Source organism: Octopus bimaculoides, chromosome 3 (genome assembly GCF_046866305.1).
Source record: "Octopus bimaculoides isolate indiv1 chromosome 3, ASM4686630v1, whole genome shotgun sequence".
Lineage (NCBI taxonomy): Eukaryota > Metazoa > Mollusca > Cephalopoda > Octopoda > Octopodidae > Octopus > Octopus bimaculoides.
In genome coordinates, this window is record NC_142930.1 from 64,155,173 (window position 1) to 64,172,893 (window position 17,721).

General features: G+C 32.4%; 1 protein-coding gene across 4 annotated transcripts in view; it reads right to left on the reverse strand.

Annotated features, from left to right (window-relative positions):
* Positions 1 to 2,706: 2,706 nt before the first annotated feature.
* LOC106882663 (uncharacterized) overlaps positions 2,707 to 17,721 on the reverse strand; it is an 82,824-nt gene continuing 67,809 nt past the window's right edge. For all 4 annotated transcript variants that reach the window (XM_014933419.2, XM_089349097.1, XM_014933421.3 and 1 more), the window contains 6 exons: positions 16,435 to 16,506; positions 13,094 to 13,213; positions 10,996 to 11,118; positions 9,491 to 9,608; positions 7,698 to 7,873; positions 2,707 to 5,900 (listed from right to left, as the gene is read on the reverse strand). In XM_014933419.2, coding sequence (XP_014788905.1) covers positions 3,185 to 5,900; positions 7,698 to 7,873; positions 9,491 to 9,608; positions 10,996 to 11,118; positions 13,094 to 13,213; positions 16,435 to 16,506 — 3,325 coding nt within the window. In that variant the 3' untranslated portion in view covers positions 2,707 to 3,184. The remainder of the gene's footprint in view (positions 5,901 to 7,697; positions 7,874 to 9,490; positions 9,609 to 10,995; positions 11,119 to 13,093; positions 13,214 to 16,434; positions 16,507 to 17,721) is intronic.

Genomic DNA, 17,721 nt, shown 5'->3' on the forward strand with positions numbered 1-17,721 from the left:
TGTTATAAGTTGTTTTATTATTATTATTGAACAATAATGGTAAGTGATCAAAATAAAAGAAGCTAAACAGTTATGTGAAATAGTCTTAGTACAGAGTTCAGTTTAAACCTCTAGCATACTAGCATTTTTTTTATTTTTCAATTTCTATATACTACTATTACTACTACTATTATTTTCCAGATTTCATAGTTTTTCACTGGTTTAATGCTGCAGCATTTTATATTTGAAACTCAGAACATCTAAAGTCTTCTGTCTAGCCTACATCAACATACAGAAAAAATGTTTGCACAATATACTACTCAGTGGCCATTCAAAACCACACATTCCATATTTGTTTCAACATATCAAACTTTATTTTATTTTATTTTTTACTTATATCAATAAACCTCTTTGCCCCAAACCCCACCACACCCTGCTCAATGCTCTGTATGAAGATAATAAATATTTTTTAAGATAAAGTATGCATTTAATTCTCCTTTGAATCCAATTAATCAAAAAAAAAAAAAGCATTTTTTATCATTTTTTAATAGAATCAAAAATTACAAGTTGTTCTTTGTTTTTATTATGCTTAGACTTGAAGGCAATATTCTTAAAATAAAAATATTTTTTAACAATATATGTTTTGCATTTCCAATAGAAATACTTTAATGTCTAATGACACTCATCTCTACTCATTCTCTTTCTTCCCATATTATGTTGTTATACAATTTCTCTTGCCAATACATATCTTGCACTTTGTTTTTTAAGCTTCTTTGTACATAATTTAAAGTATCAACTTAAATTTGTCTCTCTCTGTACATGTGTCTGTGAGTACCTGTGTGTATATATTTTGATAACAGTTTACCTCAGCTCCATAGGACTTAAAATTTTGTGGGCATCTAGGATGAACCTATCTCATTAGAAATCTTCTGATTTTTTATGAGATAGGTTTTTCTACGCACCCATGAAACTTAAAGTCATATGCTGCTGAGTCAAACTGTTATCAAAAACCATGAAATTCATACAAAATGTATTGAGTGCCACTTTCTTTCATTTGTTTACTCACTTGTGTGTGTGTGTGTGTGTGTGTGTGCATATATATATATATATATATATATATATATATATATATTCATTCCTTCACTCTGATTACTAAGAGTTCTACTACTTAGGTAAGTGTAACTTTTTTAAGAAACAGTTTAAATGGAAAATAAAGCTAAGAACTATAAAGATATTAAAACCATCAAGCCAGACTAATTCTGTTGCAATTTATAAAGACAATAAAATCACTGAGCTTTGTTCCTCCACATTAGAATAATATATAAAGGAGTTTAGTTTATTAATTTGTCTGGGGTTAGAATAAGTGTACTGCTCAGACACATTTTAAAGTTAAAACTGGCTGAAAATACTACTATACTTAATTCTAAAACACTTCATTAATGATCATAGAAAATTTTGGAGTTGTACTTCCAGCTTCACTCATTTCTCTATTGATAAACATCTTTTTAAAAAATAATTTTCTTTATAAATGCTGGCAAATACTCATTTACTTCAACTTCAGATTTTGCCTCCTTAATTTATGATTTTTATCAATTTTCATCATAAAGATCTCTTGTATTTGTTAATTGTAGCAAATTTTTGTTTGTTTATTTTTTGTTGTTATTTTGTTTTTGTTAAATAGAGGCCAACAATTCTCAGTTGGTTTCAAGCTAAAATAAACGATATGTGGTTAGCAATATTTTTATTCTATTCCTTTCTTGTGTATTTTATTTTATTTTCTAATTTTCTAGAAATACTACCCAACAATATGAACCCACTAAACATATATCTAAGACACCTTTATAAATAAGTATCAAATACTGCAAGTGAGCACATCTATTATTCTGTTCTCATATAATTTGACAGACTGAGCAAATTTTGTTAAGCACAATAGTCTAATTTTAGAATTTCGTTTCATAACTTGTTCAGTATTTGTTATTTCTTTTTCAACATATATAAGCTCATGAGGCACAGTAACTGTGGTTGACATATTAAACTATATCTTACTACTTCAACCATTTAGGAAGTACCCTCCAATAAGGCATATAATGTTTGGTTCTATTAGTTTACTCCTGTCCCTACTTCACAATTGAGTAGGAAAGGTATCTAATTGTAGAAACAATTGTTTGTTACAAATTCATTTTCCCTCTCATGCAACTATTGTAATATATATATATATATATATATATATATATATATACATACATACATAATGTTCTTAGAAATGAAATCTTTTTTTTTTCTTAAAATACTGCTGGTGTTAGATGGTAATTTAGTAAAACATTTATCGAGAGTGATAAATTCTTCTTTGATTCTCTTATAAATTCTGACATCCATATAATTACACCATAGTATCCTGTTTTGTAAGGCATTACTGAAGGGAGCACTTTTTATAACACAATGCTAATCAGTTAATTTTCAAAAATCAGTCTCAGATTCATAAAATTTCCAAATTGAAGTGGAATATTTCAAAGAACATTTCAATAGATACCATCAAAATAATCCAAATTCATCTAACAAGAATATATCTCAGTTGTTAAAATTACTTATGGTTCACTCTTATCAAGACTATTGGTCTTCTTTTTGTCACTGTCCCCATACTTAATCTTGTTTTTATATTTAAGGAGTGTACTTAGTGAGTGCATATAGGAAAAAAAATAGAAAAAAAATAATTAAAAAAGACTGAAGTCCATAGGAAAAGATAATTTAATCAAATCAAATCCCTCAGGGACAAAAAACCTGATAATTGAAATGATTAGCGTACATTCACAGAGAACAACCATGTGCTGCACAGCTGTGAACAACAAGATAGATTTACAAAGTGAGAGAAATGGTGGGGGACAACAGTCTGCCAAGGAACAAAGAATGAAAAGTAAGCTATTTCAGATAAAAATTGTCCATGTGAAAGAATACCAACTTCCAATAAATGCCAGTGCCAGAGCATGGAGAAACATTTCGTAGTTCTAATAATACTAATATTCTGAGGCTTTTTACAAGATGCTTCTCTCTTCAACAATAATGGATAGGATGAAGCTGGTGATTTATATCAGATTCAGGCAGTAACTTAGACTATTGAAAATTAAAATGGGAGAGAAAACCACAATGACCAACAGTTTTTCCTTTGTAGAAGCTTATTTACATTAAAAAAAAAGGCTTCTTTCTTTATTCACAATTTTCTCCATTTTGATACCTTACCTTCTGCCATCATTTGTTGTTTCTTTTTCTCCTTCAATTGACTTAAGAAACTCTCCAATTCATCAAGAGTTTCTGTTGACTGAAACATTTTTATAGTGTCATTATTTTCATCTTCATAAATCTGCTTTCCACCCACCTCTTTCATTTCTTTCTCTCCATCAAATATCTGCTCTCTTTGAGTAGTATTACTATTAGAGATCATTTCTGAAACACTTTCATCTTGTTCTTCAACCTCTTCATTGTGTCTGCATAACTTTGAATCTTTCTTTTCCGCTGTCTCAATCAAAGGAGAAGAAGGAAGTGGAGGTAACAGTAAAGGAGACTGTTGTTCAGGAAATGGTGGAAGAGGTGGAGGTGATACACAAGTAGGTAAAGGTGGCTGTTGTTTATCTTCATTAGTCAGTAAACTAGTTTCATTTTCTGAACAGGATTTACTAGAACTATTCATTCCCATATTCTCAAAGCATCTATCAGATTTTACAAATGTTGTTTCTGGACATTCCTCAGTAATTTGTGACATATATTTAACTTTCTGTACTGATTGATTACAGTCACTTTCATCACAATTGCCCAGTAGAGAAACTTTAGAAACAGAGTTAGAAGTCTCAAAATTGATTTGTTTTGATGCAATATTTCTACGTTTCCGATTGTCTTCACCAATACTTAAAGTAACAGTGTCTTTAAATTCAGTATTTTCATTATCATCTATAGTTCTTACTTCATCTGAAGAACATTTTACAAACCTTGAACATCTATCAGTTTCTGAAATTTTTTTCTCATTTTCTAACTTCAAAGTTTCAGTATCTAGTGTTTTACCACTAGATTCTGAATCTTGAAACAAATTTTTCCTATCCATAAATTTCCTGTCAGCTTCTAGAAATTTATCAACAGAATCATTAATTCTAGAAGATGAACCTGCTAATTTATCTGAACCTGATGGACTCTTTCCAGTAGCTGATTGATGGTAATAAGCATGAGAGCTAGAGTCTTCTTTATTAGATTTTGGAATGTAACATCCCTTTGAACTAGACTCAGATGGTCTAGAATTAGTTTCTTCTTTTCTACGTCTAAAATCATTCTTATCATCTTCATGAGACTTTGTCTGTTTGGAACTCCTACTATAGCTTGATCTTTGACTTTTATAGTCTTTATCCTCAGACTTGGATAATTTTTTCTCAGACACTATCTCTTCTTCTTTAAGTTTTTCAGTCTTTCGTAAACGTTTTGCAGTTGTTTCAGAATCCAAAACACATTTCTTTGATTGATAACTCTTTGATTCATCACAACTGTCATTATGTTTATATTTTAAATTAAAAACTGAATGATTATCTAAAGATCTCTTCAATTTATCTCGAGTTCTATCTGAAGAAGCAGAACTAGAACTAGATGAAGAAGTATTTGATGAAGGGGATGAGGTAGAAGATGAAGATGTGGATGATGATGATGATGACGACGATGATGAAGATGATGATGATGATGATGACGATGATGAAGATGAAGAAGAATCAGTAGAACTACTTCTGTGTCTGCCACATTTTCCTTTCCTTTGCAAAGGCTGCTTTACATTAGTATCAAGACTGCTGGATTCCTTTGGACTTTGATGTTTGCTATTAGAATTAGATTTTTTATTCACTGAATGTATGTGTTTCTGCCGTGGTTCAATACACACACTTCTCCTATGACTACGGGTACTTTCAACAATGTCTGGTAGTTTGAATTTTTGGTTACCATCATCATCGCGATTCAGTTCAGGGAGACTTGCAGTTGGTGAATGTTTCCTGGCATATTTACGAGCTGGCTCATTAGACTTGTGTTTTCTATCCCGACTCAGACTTCGTTTCCTGTCTAATTTATTATCATGTGTGAAATAAAAGTCAGAATCCTTTCCACCTTTCATTGAGTAGGATTCCTCAACAGCTTGCTTACCATGAAGATCCTTCAACTGTCTTCTTTTACTTGATTCTACGTGTTGATGAGATGTTAAATGTTTATTTGACTTTTTGCTGTCATTGCTAGGTGATCGGCTCTTCACCCTATAGTTACTTTTCCTGTCTTGGCTGTCATCATAACACTCTTTAAAATTTAAACAGCTGTATTTACACATAGATTGATAATTATCATCAAAAATGACTTCTTGTAATGTCTTTTTTGACTTGGAATGGCTCTCCTCATTTGGAGGAAATCTATGAGATCTTTCTCGGTTGATATAAATCTCTTTGAACTCTTGACTCTGCGATCTGATTTTAGTCCTGTTCAAATGATCACTGATGTTAGATGAAGGTTTTCTATAGGTGGAGGGCACAGAGTCATAACTATGTGGAGAATTATCTCGAGATAACTTTCCATCCCATACTGAATAGTCAGGAGATTTAGAATTAGTCCTACTCCGTCTGTCACGGATTGACTTATTGTGCACTAACCTGGTTTCTGGATTTATCTTATAGCTTTTCCCAGGTGAGCTATGCCGTTCCCAATGGCTATGGCTGAATTCAGAGATTGTTTGACTATCAGAAAAGTGGGAATCACGAGTTTCGGAGCGACTCTCATTATGTGTCTCTGAGTGGCGACTATGCTGGGATTTATGGGAGTCGACATCAAGAGAACGATGCATTCTTGATGGATTCAGATTTAAAGAATGTGAAGAGGATGCATCAGAAGCTGAGCCATCATGGTACTTGTGATCTTTTCTGACAAAAAAAAAAAAAAAGATTATGAAAATCAGATTGAAAAATAACTATGCATTCATACATGTCTACAATATACATATACACAGGTGCAGCGTGGCTGTGTGGTAAGAAGCTTGCTTCCTAACCCCATGGTTCCGGGTTCAGTCTCACTGCGTGGCACCTTTGGCCAGTGTCTTCTACTATAGCCTCTGGCCGACCAAAGCCTTGTGAGTGGATTTAGTAGATGGAAACTGAAAGAAGCCTGTCGTATATATGTGTGTGTGTGTTTTTCCCCGACCATCGCTTGACAACTGATGTTGGTGTGTTTACATTCTCGTAACTTAGCAGTTTGGCAAAAGAGACTGATAGGATAAGTATTAGGCTCACAAAGAATAAGTCCTGGGTTCAATTTGTTCAACTAAATGCAGTGCGCCAGCATGGCTGCAGTCAAATGACTGAAACAAGTAAAAGAATATATCTATATATATATATATATATATATATATATATATATATATATATATATATAGATATATTCAGAAAAAGGAGATTGTTTTTCACTTTCATTTCATTTCAAAGATTCATCAGGAATGATGCTTTAACAGAAAATTCATACCTTTTATATATATGTGAGTTAGTTGAAAATGTCTGGAGTTGAATTGGAAGAGAATGTTTTTAAGTGTGTGTGTGTGTGTGTGAATGTATGTGTGTGTGAGCATGTGGTTAAGTAATTGGAAGTTTGGTTAAAGGGATAAAAACGAAAGAAAAAGAGAGAAAGGTATCTTTTTCAGGGATGGCTAAAATTTTTCGACTCACATACATAAAAGGCATAAATTTTCTGTGAAAAAATCATTTCTGATGAATTTCTGAAACAAGATGAAAGCACAAAATAATTATTCAAAATTCTGATTACTTCTGTTTTCTTAATATATAAAACCTGTACACCACTTCAAACAATCTGTGCCAGTGGCACGTAAAAGCACCCACTACACTCATGGAGTGGTTGGCGTTAGGAAGGGCATCCAGCTGTAGAAACTCTGCCAGATCAGATTGGAGCCTGGTGCAGCCTTCTGGCTTGCCAGTCCTCAGTCAAATCGTCGAACTCATGCTAGCATGGAAAGCAGACGTCAAACAATGATGATGATGATGATGATATATGTATATATGCATTATACATATATACAAACATAAATATATATACATATACCATTTTGAGCGTGGCCATTGCCAGTACCGCCTGACTGGCTCCCGTAGGATTTTCGAGCAAGATCGTTGCCAGTGCCCCTGGACTGGCTTGTGCGGGTGGCACATAAAAGACACCATTTCGAGCGTGGCCGTTTTCGTGTGGGTGACACGTAAAAGCACCCACTACACTCTCTGAGTGGTTGGCGTTAGGAAGGGCATCCAGCTGTAGAAACTCTGCCAAATTAGATTGGAGCCTGGTGTTGCCATCCGATTTCACCAGTCCTCAGTCAAATCGTCCAACCCATGCTAGCATGGAAAGCGGACGTTAAACGATGATGATGATGATGATGATATACACAGACTCCAGTCTGATTTGGCATAGAGACCATGCCAAATCAGATTGAAGTCAGATGCAGCCTCTCAGCTTACCAGCCCTGGTCGAACCATCCAACCCATGCCAGCATAGACAATGGACATTAAATGATGATGATGGTAATACACACACACACACACACACACACTCACACATATATATATATGTGTGTGTGTGTGTGTGTGTGTGTGTATACACACACACACATACATACACACACATTAATTCATAGCACTCTCACTAAACTATAATCTATTTACCTATAATGTTGATATTTGTCAGAGACAACAACCCTCTTGTAGGAATGTCCAGATTTATCTAGTTTAGATTTATGTTGTGAAAAGCTTCCTTCCATACTATCCAAGTGGGATGAATTTCTATGTCTTGAGGAAGAAGATTCTATATTACGGCCAGCTGGAGTGGAATTAGGATCAGCCTGCAAGCAATTAATCAAAGTATGTTTAGTGTTATACTATTCATCACAAAAAGAAAATAATAGTTGCAGATAATCCTTTGTAATTAAAAGAGAATCTGCAGCAGATGGGCAGATGTAAAACCCATTGGATATGCTAAGCAAATGAGCAAAATAAAGTGAAAGGAAGTTGAGAACATGATGTTGATTATTAATTAATAAATGCAAGGGAAACATTTCCAATGACAATAGTTTTTTACTGGGAGAGCAAGCTGGCAGAATTGCTAGAATGTTGGGTGAAATGCTTAGTAGCATTTTGTCTGTCTATATGTTCTGAGTTCAAATTCCATTGGTATCAACTTTGTCTTTCATCCTTTTGGGGTCAATAAAATAAGTACCAGTTGAACATTGGGGTTGATTTAATTGACTTAGCTCCTCCTGCAAACCTTCTGGCTTTGTGCCAAAATTTGAAACCAATATCTTTTTTACTAGTCTGTCTAAAGAAGAACACTAATTCTCTTATCCATGCAATCCAAAGGCGGAAATAATAATGTGAGATTACTGCAATCAACTCTTTCGGATAATTGTTAAAAGGAAAATGTAGACAGTGAAGCAGACCCAGAGAGGTACATGTTTCAGAGAAGAACTAAAGATGACATGAGGCGGTGAGATGAATGAACCAAGTGGGCTTAGATGGAAAGAAACTGACAGGCAGTGGTTACAGCAGAAACAGAACCTCATAACTCAATGGTGAATGAATAGTTGTAGTTTAACAGGTAGAGAATAGTTGTCTTAAAAAAACATACATGATGATGGATTACGTCTATTTTAGTAGAGAACATACTTCTTCCATACTGTGAACAGTAGTAAACTCTGTGCATAGAAAACCATCCTCTGTCATGTAGTCTTGGTTATATAATATGTCTAGTTTCTATGAAAGATTAACAGAGACCATAAAGCCTAACATTTGTAGGGAATGTAATATTGTTAATAAATGAAGACACAGCATGAAAGACAGACATTAAGTGATGATGATGATGTGTAGAATATATATTTTGATGGTATTGAATGAAATTTGGTTATCAGAAATCTCTAAGCATTTTGTCTGGCATACTAACAATTCTACCAGCTCACTGCAGCAGCAGCAGCAATAACAACAACAATAAAAATGATGATGATGATAATAATAATAATAATAATAATAATTGTTTCAAATTTTGGCACAAGGCCAGCAATTTCAAAGGAAGGGGCAAATTGATTATATTGATCCCAGTGATCAACTGGCACTTATTTTATCAACCCTGAAAAGATGAAAGGTGAAGTCAACCTCAGTGGAATTTGAACTCAGAATATAAAGACAGATGAAATGCCACTAAGCATTTTGCCCAGTATGCTAATTATTCTTCCAGCTCACTGTCTTATATAATAATAATAATAATTAGCACCATCATTGTCATTATCTATTTCACCATAAATTCTTTACCAATAATTTATCTGCACTAATCACTTAACTTGCAACAAATTATATTTCGTTTTTTTTTTTTTTTTTGTAATCAAATACCTCATGGAAATTCTTAACCTAAAAGTTAAATATATGCAGATGTTATTCAAAATGTTTTTTGCTTTAACAAATTTTCTAACCTTTGTCTTAAACAAAATATGCCGCATATAACGACTGGCATCTGTATTGAGTGGATCCACTTGGAGTACCCGCTTATAGTAGTACTCTGCTTCATCTGCTTTATTCTGTTCTTCCAGGCTAGCAAATAAAATCATCACAGTTGTGAAAGATAAACAGTTCAGGCAACATTGCAAATATAATTAGATGAAACAGAATCATAGTTATTTACCCCTTTTTATCTCTCAAAATATTTTCATTTCAACACACACACACACACACACATATATATATATATATATATATATATATATATATATATATATATATGTATGTATGTGTATATATATATATATATATATATATATATATATATATATATATATATGTATGTATATATATATATATATATATATATATATATATATGTATGTGTATATATATATATATATATATATATATATATATATATATATGTATGTGTATATATATATATATATATATATATATATATATATATATATATGTATGTGTATATATATATATATATATATATATATATATGTATGTATGTATATATATATATATATATATATATATATATATATATATATATATATACATACATACATATATATATATATATATATATATATATGTATGTATATATATATATATATATATATGTATGTATATATATATATATATATATATATGTATATATATATATATATATATATATATATATATATATATTTAAAATTTTATTTTAATTACAATTTTGATTTAAAAAAATACAACTCATTATTTTGTTTATAAAGAATTAATAAATAATTTGTTTAATATATGCTTACATCTTTCGTTAAATTGATAAAGACAAATTTAATTAAAAAATACAAATAATAAAATCAAACAAAATTATATTAAAATTACTTATACTTATAAAATAAAAATACTAGGGTGAGTCAAAAACTAATGCCATTTTGTTTAGGACAGGTATAATTACCAACACAGGAACATGTATCATGCATCAAAATGAAGCTGGTCCTCTGTGGATCACATCCCTACTTCTCAACATAATCACCCTTTCTCTCAATAGCAATGTTCCACCTTCGAATGAGAGCATGTATCTCTGCTCTGTAAAATTGTTGACTGTTCTTTGAGCCACTTCTTCAATACCTCCACACTCACCAGATTTAGCACTTTCAGACTATCATCTCTTTGGTGCCACAAAAGAAGGTTTGAGAGGCAAACATTATTCCAGTGATGAGGAAGTGAAAACTGTAGTTAAATAGTGGCTCAAAGAACAGTCAACAGAATTTTACGGGGCAGGGATAGATGCTCTCATTCGAAGGTGGACCATTGCTATTGAGGGAAACGGTGACTATGTTGAGAAGTAGGGATGTGATCCACAGTGGACCAGCTTCATTTTGATGTATGATAACATGTTCCTGTGTTGGTAATTATACCTGTCCTAAACAAAATGGCATTATTTTTTGACTCAACCTCATAGAAAAAAAAAGCTTACATTTTCCCATGAGCTACAAGTGTTTGACAAAGATATTTGCAGGCATTTTGATGGCGAGGATTTGTGGAATAAGCTCCTTCAAAGTCTTCAATAGCTCTTTTGTAATTTTCATTATTAGCATATCTGAAAGATTACAAGTTACAACATAAATATATAAATATAGCAGAATCTAATGTGTGTGTGTATGTGAGAAAGTATATATATATATATATATATATATATATATATATATAATGCGAGTGTATCAGGATAAAATTATCCAGATAAAAACCATGGTAGCTCTCAGGCATACTCCAGGTTATGGCTAACTTCATAAATGATCACTTAGTGTTAGCAATCACACTATAATTCTTCTGACAGGTAACTCTGGATTCACTTCCCTGGATTATGAATATGATCAAGAGTGTATATCTCAAACAATTATAAAGAATATGGAGACTGATAAGTCATCAATTTTTTCTTTTAATTTTACAGTTGCACTGTATGACCAATAGTAAAAATTAAAAGAAAGATTTGTTGATGTGCCAGTCTCTATACGCTTTATAATTGTTTGATATATATATATATATACATATATATGTGTGTGTGTGTGTATATATATATATATATATATATATATATATATATATAGAGAGAGAGAGAGAGAGAGATTTAATCAAAAGATTAAATGTGGTACTTAAAATGTTTGAGGCACCAGAATTTGGTAGGATAAAAACCAAAAACAAAATCAGGAGATTTTGTGAATAAAATTTGAAGAAAAGCAACAAAAATTCATTAGGTTATAGCAGTACGTACGTTTCGTACAAACTTCATTTATTTATGTAGTGAGAACACCACATAAAATGTGCAATGAAAATGTACTCCTCAGCTGCATAATGGAAGTTCATTTTAGAAAAATGTGTGCAAAAACAAGAGTAGGAGATGAAGAAAATACCATCTTGACTGGGCTGTTAATCAACAGTCTAGTCCATTATGCAGCTGAGGAGTACATTTTCATTGCACATCTTATGTGGTGTTCTCACTACATAAATAAATGAAGTTTGTATGAAACGTACGTACTGCTATAACCTAATGAATTTTTGTTGCTTTTCTTCAAATATATATATATATATATATATATAAAATAACAGATATTAATGAATACATTATACTCCATTTAAATACAAAAATACAATTTTCAAACTAATAAAACTACTGTAGGAAAATTTTAGAGGCAAATTAAATTCAGTCAGTTTTGATTAGGATGAATTTTTTTCTCTCCCCTCTCCACACAAGGGTGAATTGATAATTTTTACAGCTTTTCTTAACAATCACTTCACTTCCTCTGGTTCTCCTAAATGAGAAAAACCCAGACCTACTCCTACTTCACAGCTGGTAGGTGGTTAACAGTATTTAGATAATAGGGGAAAAAATCTCCACTTATCTTAGCAAGAAAATATAGAGACAAAAAAGAAATAAACTTATAGACAGTAGTGAGTTTGTGTTATATGATTGTTTTGCCATGCATGAATGGGTTGCACAAATATGTTGAGACATTGTTTTATAGCTGGATACCCTTCCTGATGCTAACTCTCATCTGTTTCCAAATAAGGTATCACTTTTTCTCCACAAGGCTTCAAACACATGAAGTACCCTGATTATTTGGTGACAGGAGAAACTGACAAAAAAATTTCCCACCACACTGCCTTAAAAGCAACTGGTGACAAAAACACACAGACACACATGTATACATTCAGTTTCCATCTACCAAATCCACTCATAAGGCTTTGGTCAGCCCAAGGCTGTAGTAGAAAACACCTGCCCAAGGTGCCATGCCAAGAGGGACTGAAAACAAAACCATGTGGCAGTGAAGCAAACTTCTCAACAACACAGCCATGCCTCTGTGTGTAAATATAAAGACTGCATGTTTGCTTACTGAGATCAAGTAACTTGTTTGCAATGTCAGAATCCAAGTTAGACATTGTATTTTATAGCTGAGCAATTTTTTGAGAAAGTGTCATTTCTTTCCTTTTTTTTTATATAAATTTGTAAATCAAAAATACTAAAACTAACGAAAAAATAAAATATTTAACAAGTCCTGATTATTTCCTATACTTACAAAGCACCTCGAGCAACAAGAGCTTCTACGTTGTTAGGATCTATCTGAAGAGCTTTATTAAACATCTGCATTGCTTCTAATTCTTGGTTTCTTTTGAATAATGCAATTCCTTCAGCCACACTATAATGACAGAATACAAAACAACTCTTAACATTATTCTCATAATATTCAATTTCAGGTTTATTGAATAAAAAACATTTTCATAATAAAACTTTGATGAAATTAAAGATTAATTAAATATGTGGTGTATCCCTGATGGTGAGCTATCATAGGTAGGGAGACAGTCTCTTCTAGAATAATCTGAGGCAAGTTTGGAAGTTTGAAATTTAAAAGAGGAAGGAAGATAGTATTCAGAACAGTGGTGGCTCATAGATAAAATTAGTAGGGGTGCTGCTTCAGAAAATTTTTAACCATTTGTTTTAATATTGTGTAAAAGGAAACAAACATATAAAAAGAAAATTTATACATATACTTGATCGGTTCACATTTTAGCCACTGCTGGATAGTGTGTTTAATTTGTTCACTGAACACCGCTGCAAATTCCCCCTTGTTTTTCAAAAATCCCCCTAAATCACAAAATAGGGGAGGGGGTGCCCTATTTTTTAAATCCTGACAGCAACACTGAAGTTGGAAGCAGGATAATAATCTAATTCTACACTTTATCACATTCTAAGCACAACACATGTGGAGACAAAAAGAAACACTACCTTTCACCAGCACACCAGTGCTCTCTCTGCTTAGCATGAAGCTTCCTATCTCGGATACATGAGCATATGCATAACAGCCAAACACCACATCGCTGGAACTGTGAAGCACACAGTTCTACACAAGGATTTTTGTATTTTTTTCATAAATTAAGGGATGGCTACTGACATCAAGCATAAGGATTATATAATGTACAAGTGTAAAGAATGAATTAAAGAAAAAAAAGACTCATTATATTGAATGTTATCGATAATATCGAGTGGAAATAGTGGGTGCTGCAGTTCTGCAGTGCCTATATACAAGCTGCCACTGGTTCAGAATATAGACATTTAATATTTCTTTTTCCTATACATAAAGATATTAAAATTTGTAGTCATATAAAGCATCTTTTCATCCTTCCTTTGGTATAGTCAGCACACCAAGACAAATAAATTATGCTAAATTCTACATATTACAAAGTTAGGAAGCTATAAGTTATCCTCACGATTATTTGATTTTATTTAACAGTCTCACTATATGCTCATGTTGTGAAATTACCATTGCTATCTCTGAAAATTTCTGCTTTTAGAATGGAGAAATAACAAATTTTAAACACTTATATACTGTAGCAGTTATAATCACCAACAAACAAATTTGCAGGACTTTATCTCTACTTGGTCTGATAAGCGAGAAGAGTCAAAACTAAGGGAGATTACCCATTGACACGGTCCAACTATCGAAAAACCAAGAAAAAAAATCATCTATGAAAAAATTATCAAAACTATATATAAAACCAAATTAGTTGTCTTAAAACTAATAGAGTCGCTAATTATATTAAGATATAGTGGCATTTTAAATGTTAAAAACCATAAAGGACTAATTCTAATGCCTGATTTCAAGATTGTTTTTCATTTGTTTTCATCTACACTCACATTTTGTTTCCATTTACAGATTTGGTCATTTTAATAACAAATATTTTTATGTTTGCATTAAATCAAATTTTCCATGTTTCTGTTAGCTCAATTTTTAATCATACTTTTATACTACACAGTAATTCTCAATGAAAACATAGGTGTTTGACTTAGGATTCTTCCAGATTACTCTTTTATTCTTTCTTCTTTATATGTCCATTTGTAATCACCATGTTAACATCTTGGTTGAAAAGTCATGAATTTGTATTTGTTCACTGGACATAACACAAAACAGCTTCTCACACGCATGCCTGACTGAATAATAACAGGTTGAGATTGAAGCAATGTGAAATGGATTTTTTTTTTTTTTGTGCTTATACTCTCCTCCCTTTTATTTCACTCTATAAGTTCATCCTGCACATTCAATATTTCATACTCATATTATTTCACTTGCCTTCTGGATATATTCTACCTTCATTGTTTGTATGCTCCACCTTCTGCTAGATCATCCTACCAGGGCTTTACTTTCATGTACCAGCTGTGGGTTGGAAGAGGCTTCGTGGCAGGCCCCACACCAGATGGCTGGACATGATTGGGGTGGATCTCCAGAGGCTTAATGTCACCTTGGAGGATGCAGAGAGGCTGGTATGGGACCACCAGCAATGGAGAGTACTGGTGGACCTGATCCGCTCTATGCATGATGATGTCTCTGGTACCGCTAACCTGGAATGACCCCAGTCCCATCAAGCAAGAGCAAGTAATATATTATATCTGATACAAGCCAGCTTATAAACAAGTTTTCTTATATGGAGCAGAAAAGAGAGAAAGAGAATATATTTGTCACTTGCAAAATAGTCTTCAAAGCCTCTCCTCCAACCCAGAAGCTATGCTTTTATTGAGTCAACTCCATGAAGTTGTTGGGTAACTTTTTCGACAGAACTTACCGACTACCTCCAATGAATCAATATATTCTATAGGATTCACACCCTGGACATTCACCCCATTAGACACACAAATACATTTATTTTTCAGAAACCACTTTAAAATACTTTCCCTGTTGGGTTTAAATGACGACAACAACAATAATGGTGGCAACAACAATAATGACAATGTATTAAGTTCTCTAATTCACTTAACTCATCCTATCTTTGAAAATGTTTCACAATCTGTAACAACTACACACATAACTTCCCAAAGATACCTGATGGAACTCCATCAGTTCCAACAACGAAGGCTCCAATTGATCCAATCAATGGAACAGCCTGCTTGTGAAATTAACATGTAAGTGGCCAAGCACTCCACAGGTACATGTACCCTTAACATAGTTTCCAGGGAGATTCAACATAACATAGAATATGACAAGGCTGGTCCTTTGAACTACAAGTACTACTCATTTTTGCCAGCTGAGTAGATTGGAATAATGTGAAATAAAGTGTCTTGCTCCAGGACACAATGCACCACCAAGAATTGAACTCGTGACCTTATGATCATGAACCAAATGCCCCAAGCACTAAGCCATGCACCTTCATTACCTTTCCATAGATAGTTACTATAACAATTACACATATAACTTTACATGGACAACCATTCTTAAAATATTTCAGAATAGCATCAAATGTGGAAATATGGTGATGGTGACTGAAAACAGAGCTTTACTCCACAATAACTATAATTTACATACTGCAACACTAAACAAGATTCTCAAACACACTTTATATAAATAAAAGAAAAACTATCAAAACTCACCTCTTGTTAGCCATTCGTCTCGACTGAGCATTGCTAAGTCCTTCTGCAAATTCACTTTCAGGAAGTGAAAACCTAAGAGAAAAGAAATAGGATCAGGTAAAAATATGTCAAATACACCTTTTTTTATTATTATTTTTATGATTTCATGATTAAATAGTGATTTTAATTGTTGTTTCAATTTTTTTTTTTTTCTTTTTTTTTGAGAGAGAGAGGAATTGTTTTGCATTGCTTGATGCATGTTCTACAATTAACTATTCAACTATAAAATAGGTGTGGAACAAGTCTGTTTTAGTTAAATAAGCCATGGTGAAGAGAGCTAAATGTCATGTACAAGGCAAAAAACATTGCTATATTGAAGCAGAGAATGAGAGAATTTTACAGTCACTTAAACCACACCTTAGGACCTTCAAAAGAAAAAAAGTATTCATTGAACAATCTTTAATAATAAATTCAACATACATAAACTCATAAGAATGTGAGAGCAATAATGAAAAAAAATAAACAAGGAAATGAATGTTAAGGAAAAAAATGTTCTGATTAGAAAAATGACATTTTATAGATTTCTACCACATATATAAGCTAATGGAGTTAAGAAGTTTTGGAGTGGGGGTAAACTGATTACATCAACCCAGTGCTCAACTGGTACTTATTTTATCAACTCCAAAAGACTGAAAGGCAAAGTTGATCTCGGCAGAATTTGAACTGAGAATGTAAAGATGGATAAAATGCCACTAAGTATTTTTGCCCAGCCTGCTACCGATTCTACCAGTTCTCTGCCTTGAGTGGAGTTAGAAATATTAATAGGAAAATATACACAAACATGCACACACACATATATATATATATATATATATATATATATATATATATATATAGCTGTGTAAATCTATGTGGTGTGTGTATGTATGCGTATATATGCACACAATGGCCATAAGGTAGAAACCACTATAGTGTACTAATGTTCTACAGACTAATCATAATAGTAATAGAGTACTACTGATACCCTTGTTTTTCATCTATATCATCAATTATAACAGAAAAATTATCTTTATCAATACATTCATGTTTTACATCACGACTAGATATGCATACATATAATCATTACAAATCCCTGTGTTTTGATCATACAGTCTTATCAACCTTCATAATGGCTAACAAGTAATCCTGTTAGTCATTCAAGTGTATAAGTAAACAAGTAATGATCCACTAGTTCATTACTTAAGTTTCTTCTACATGTAAAATATATATATACAATTTAGATGCCCTTCGTAAAAGATCACATGCATA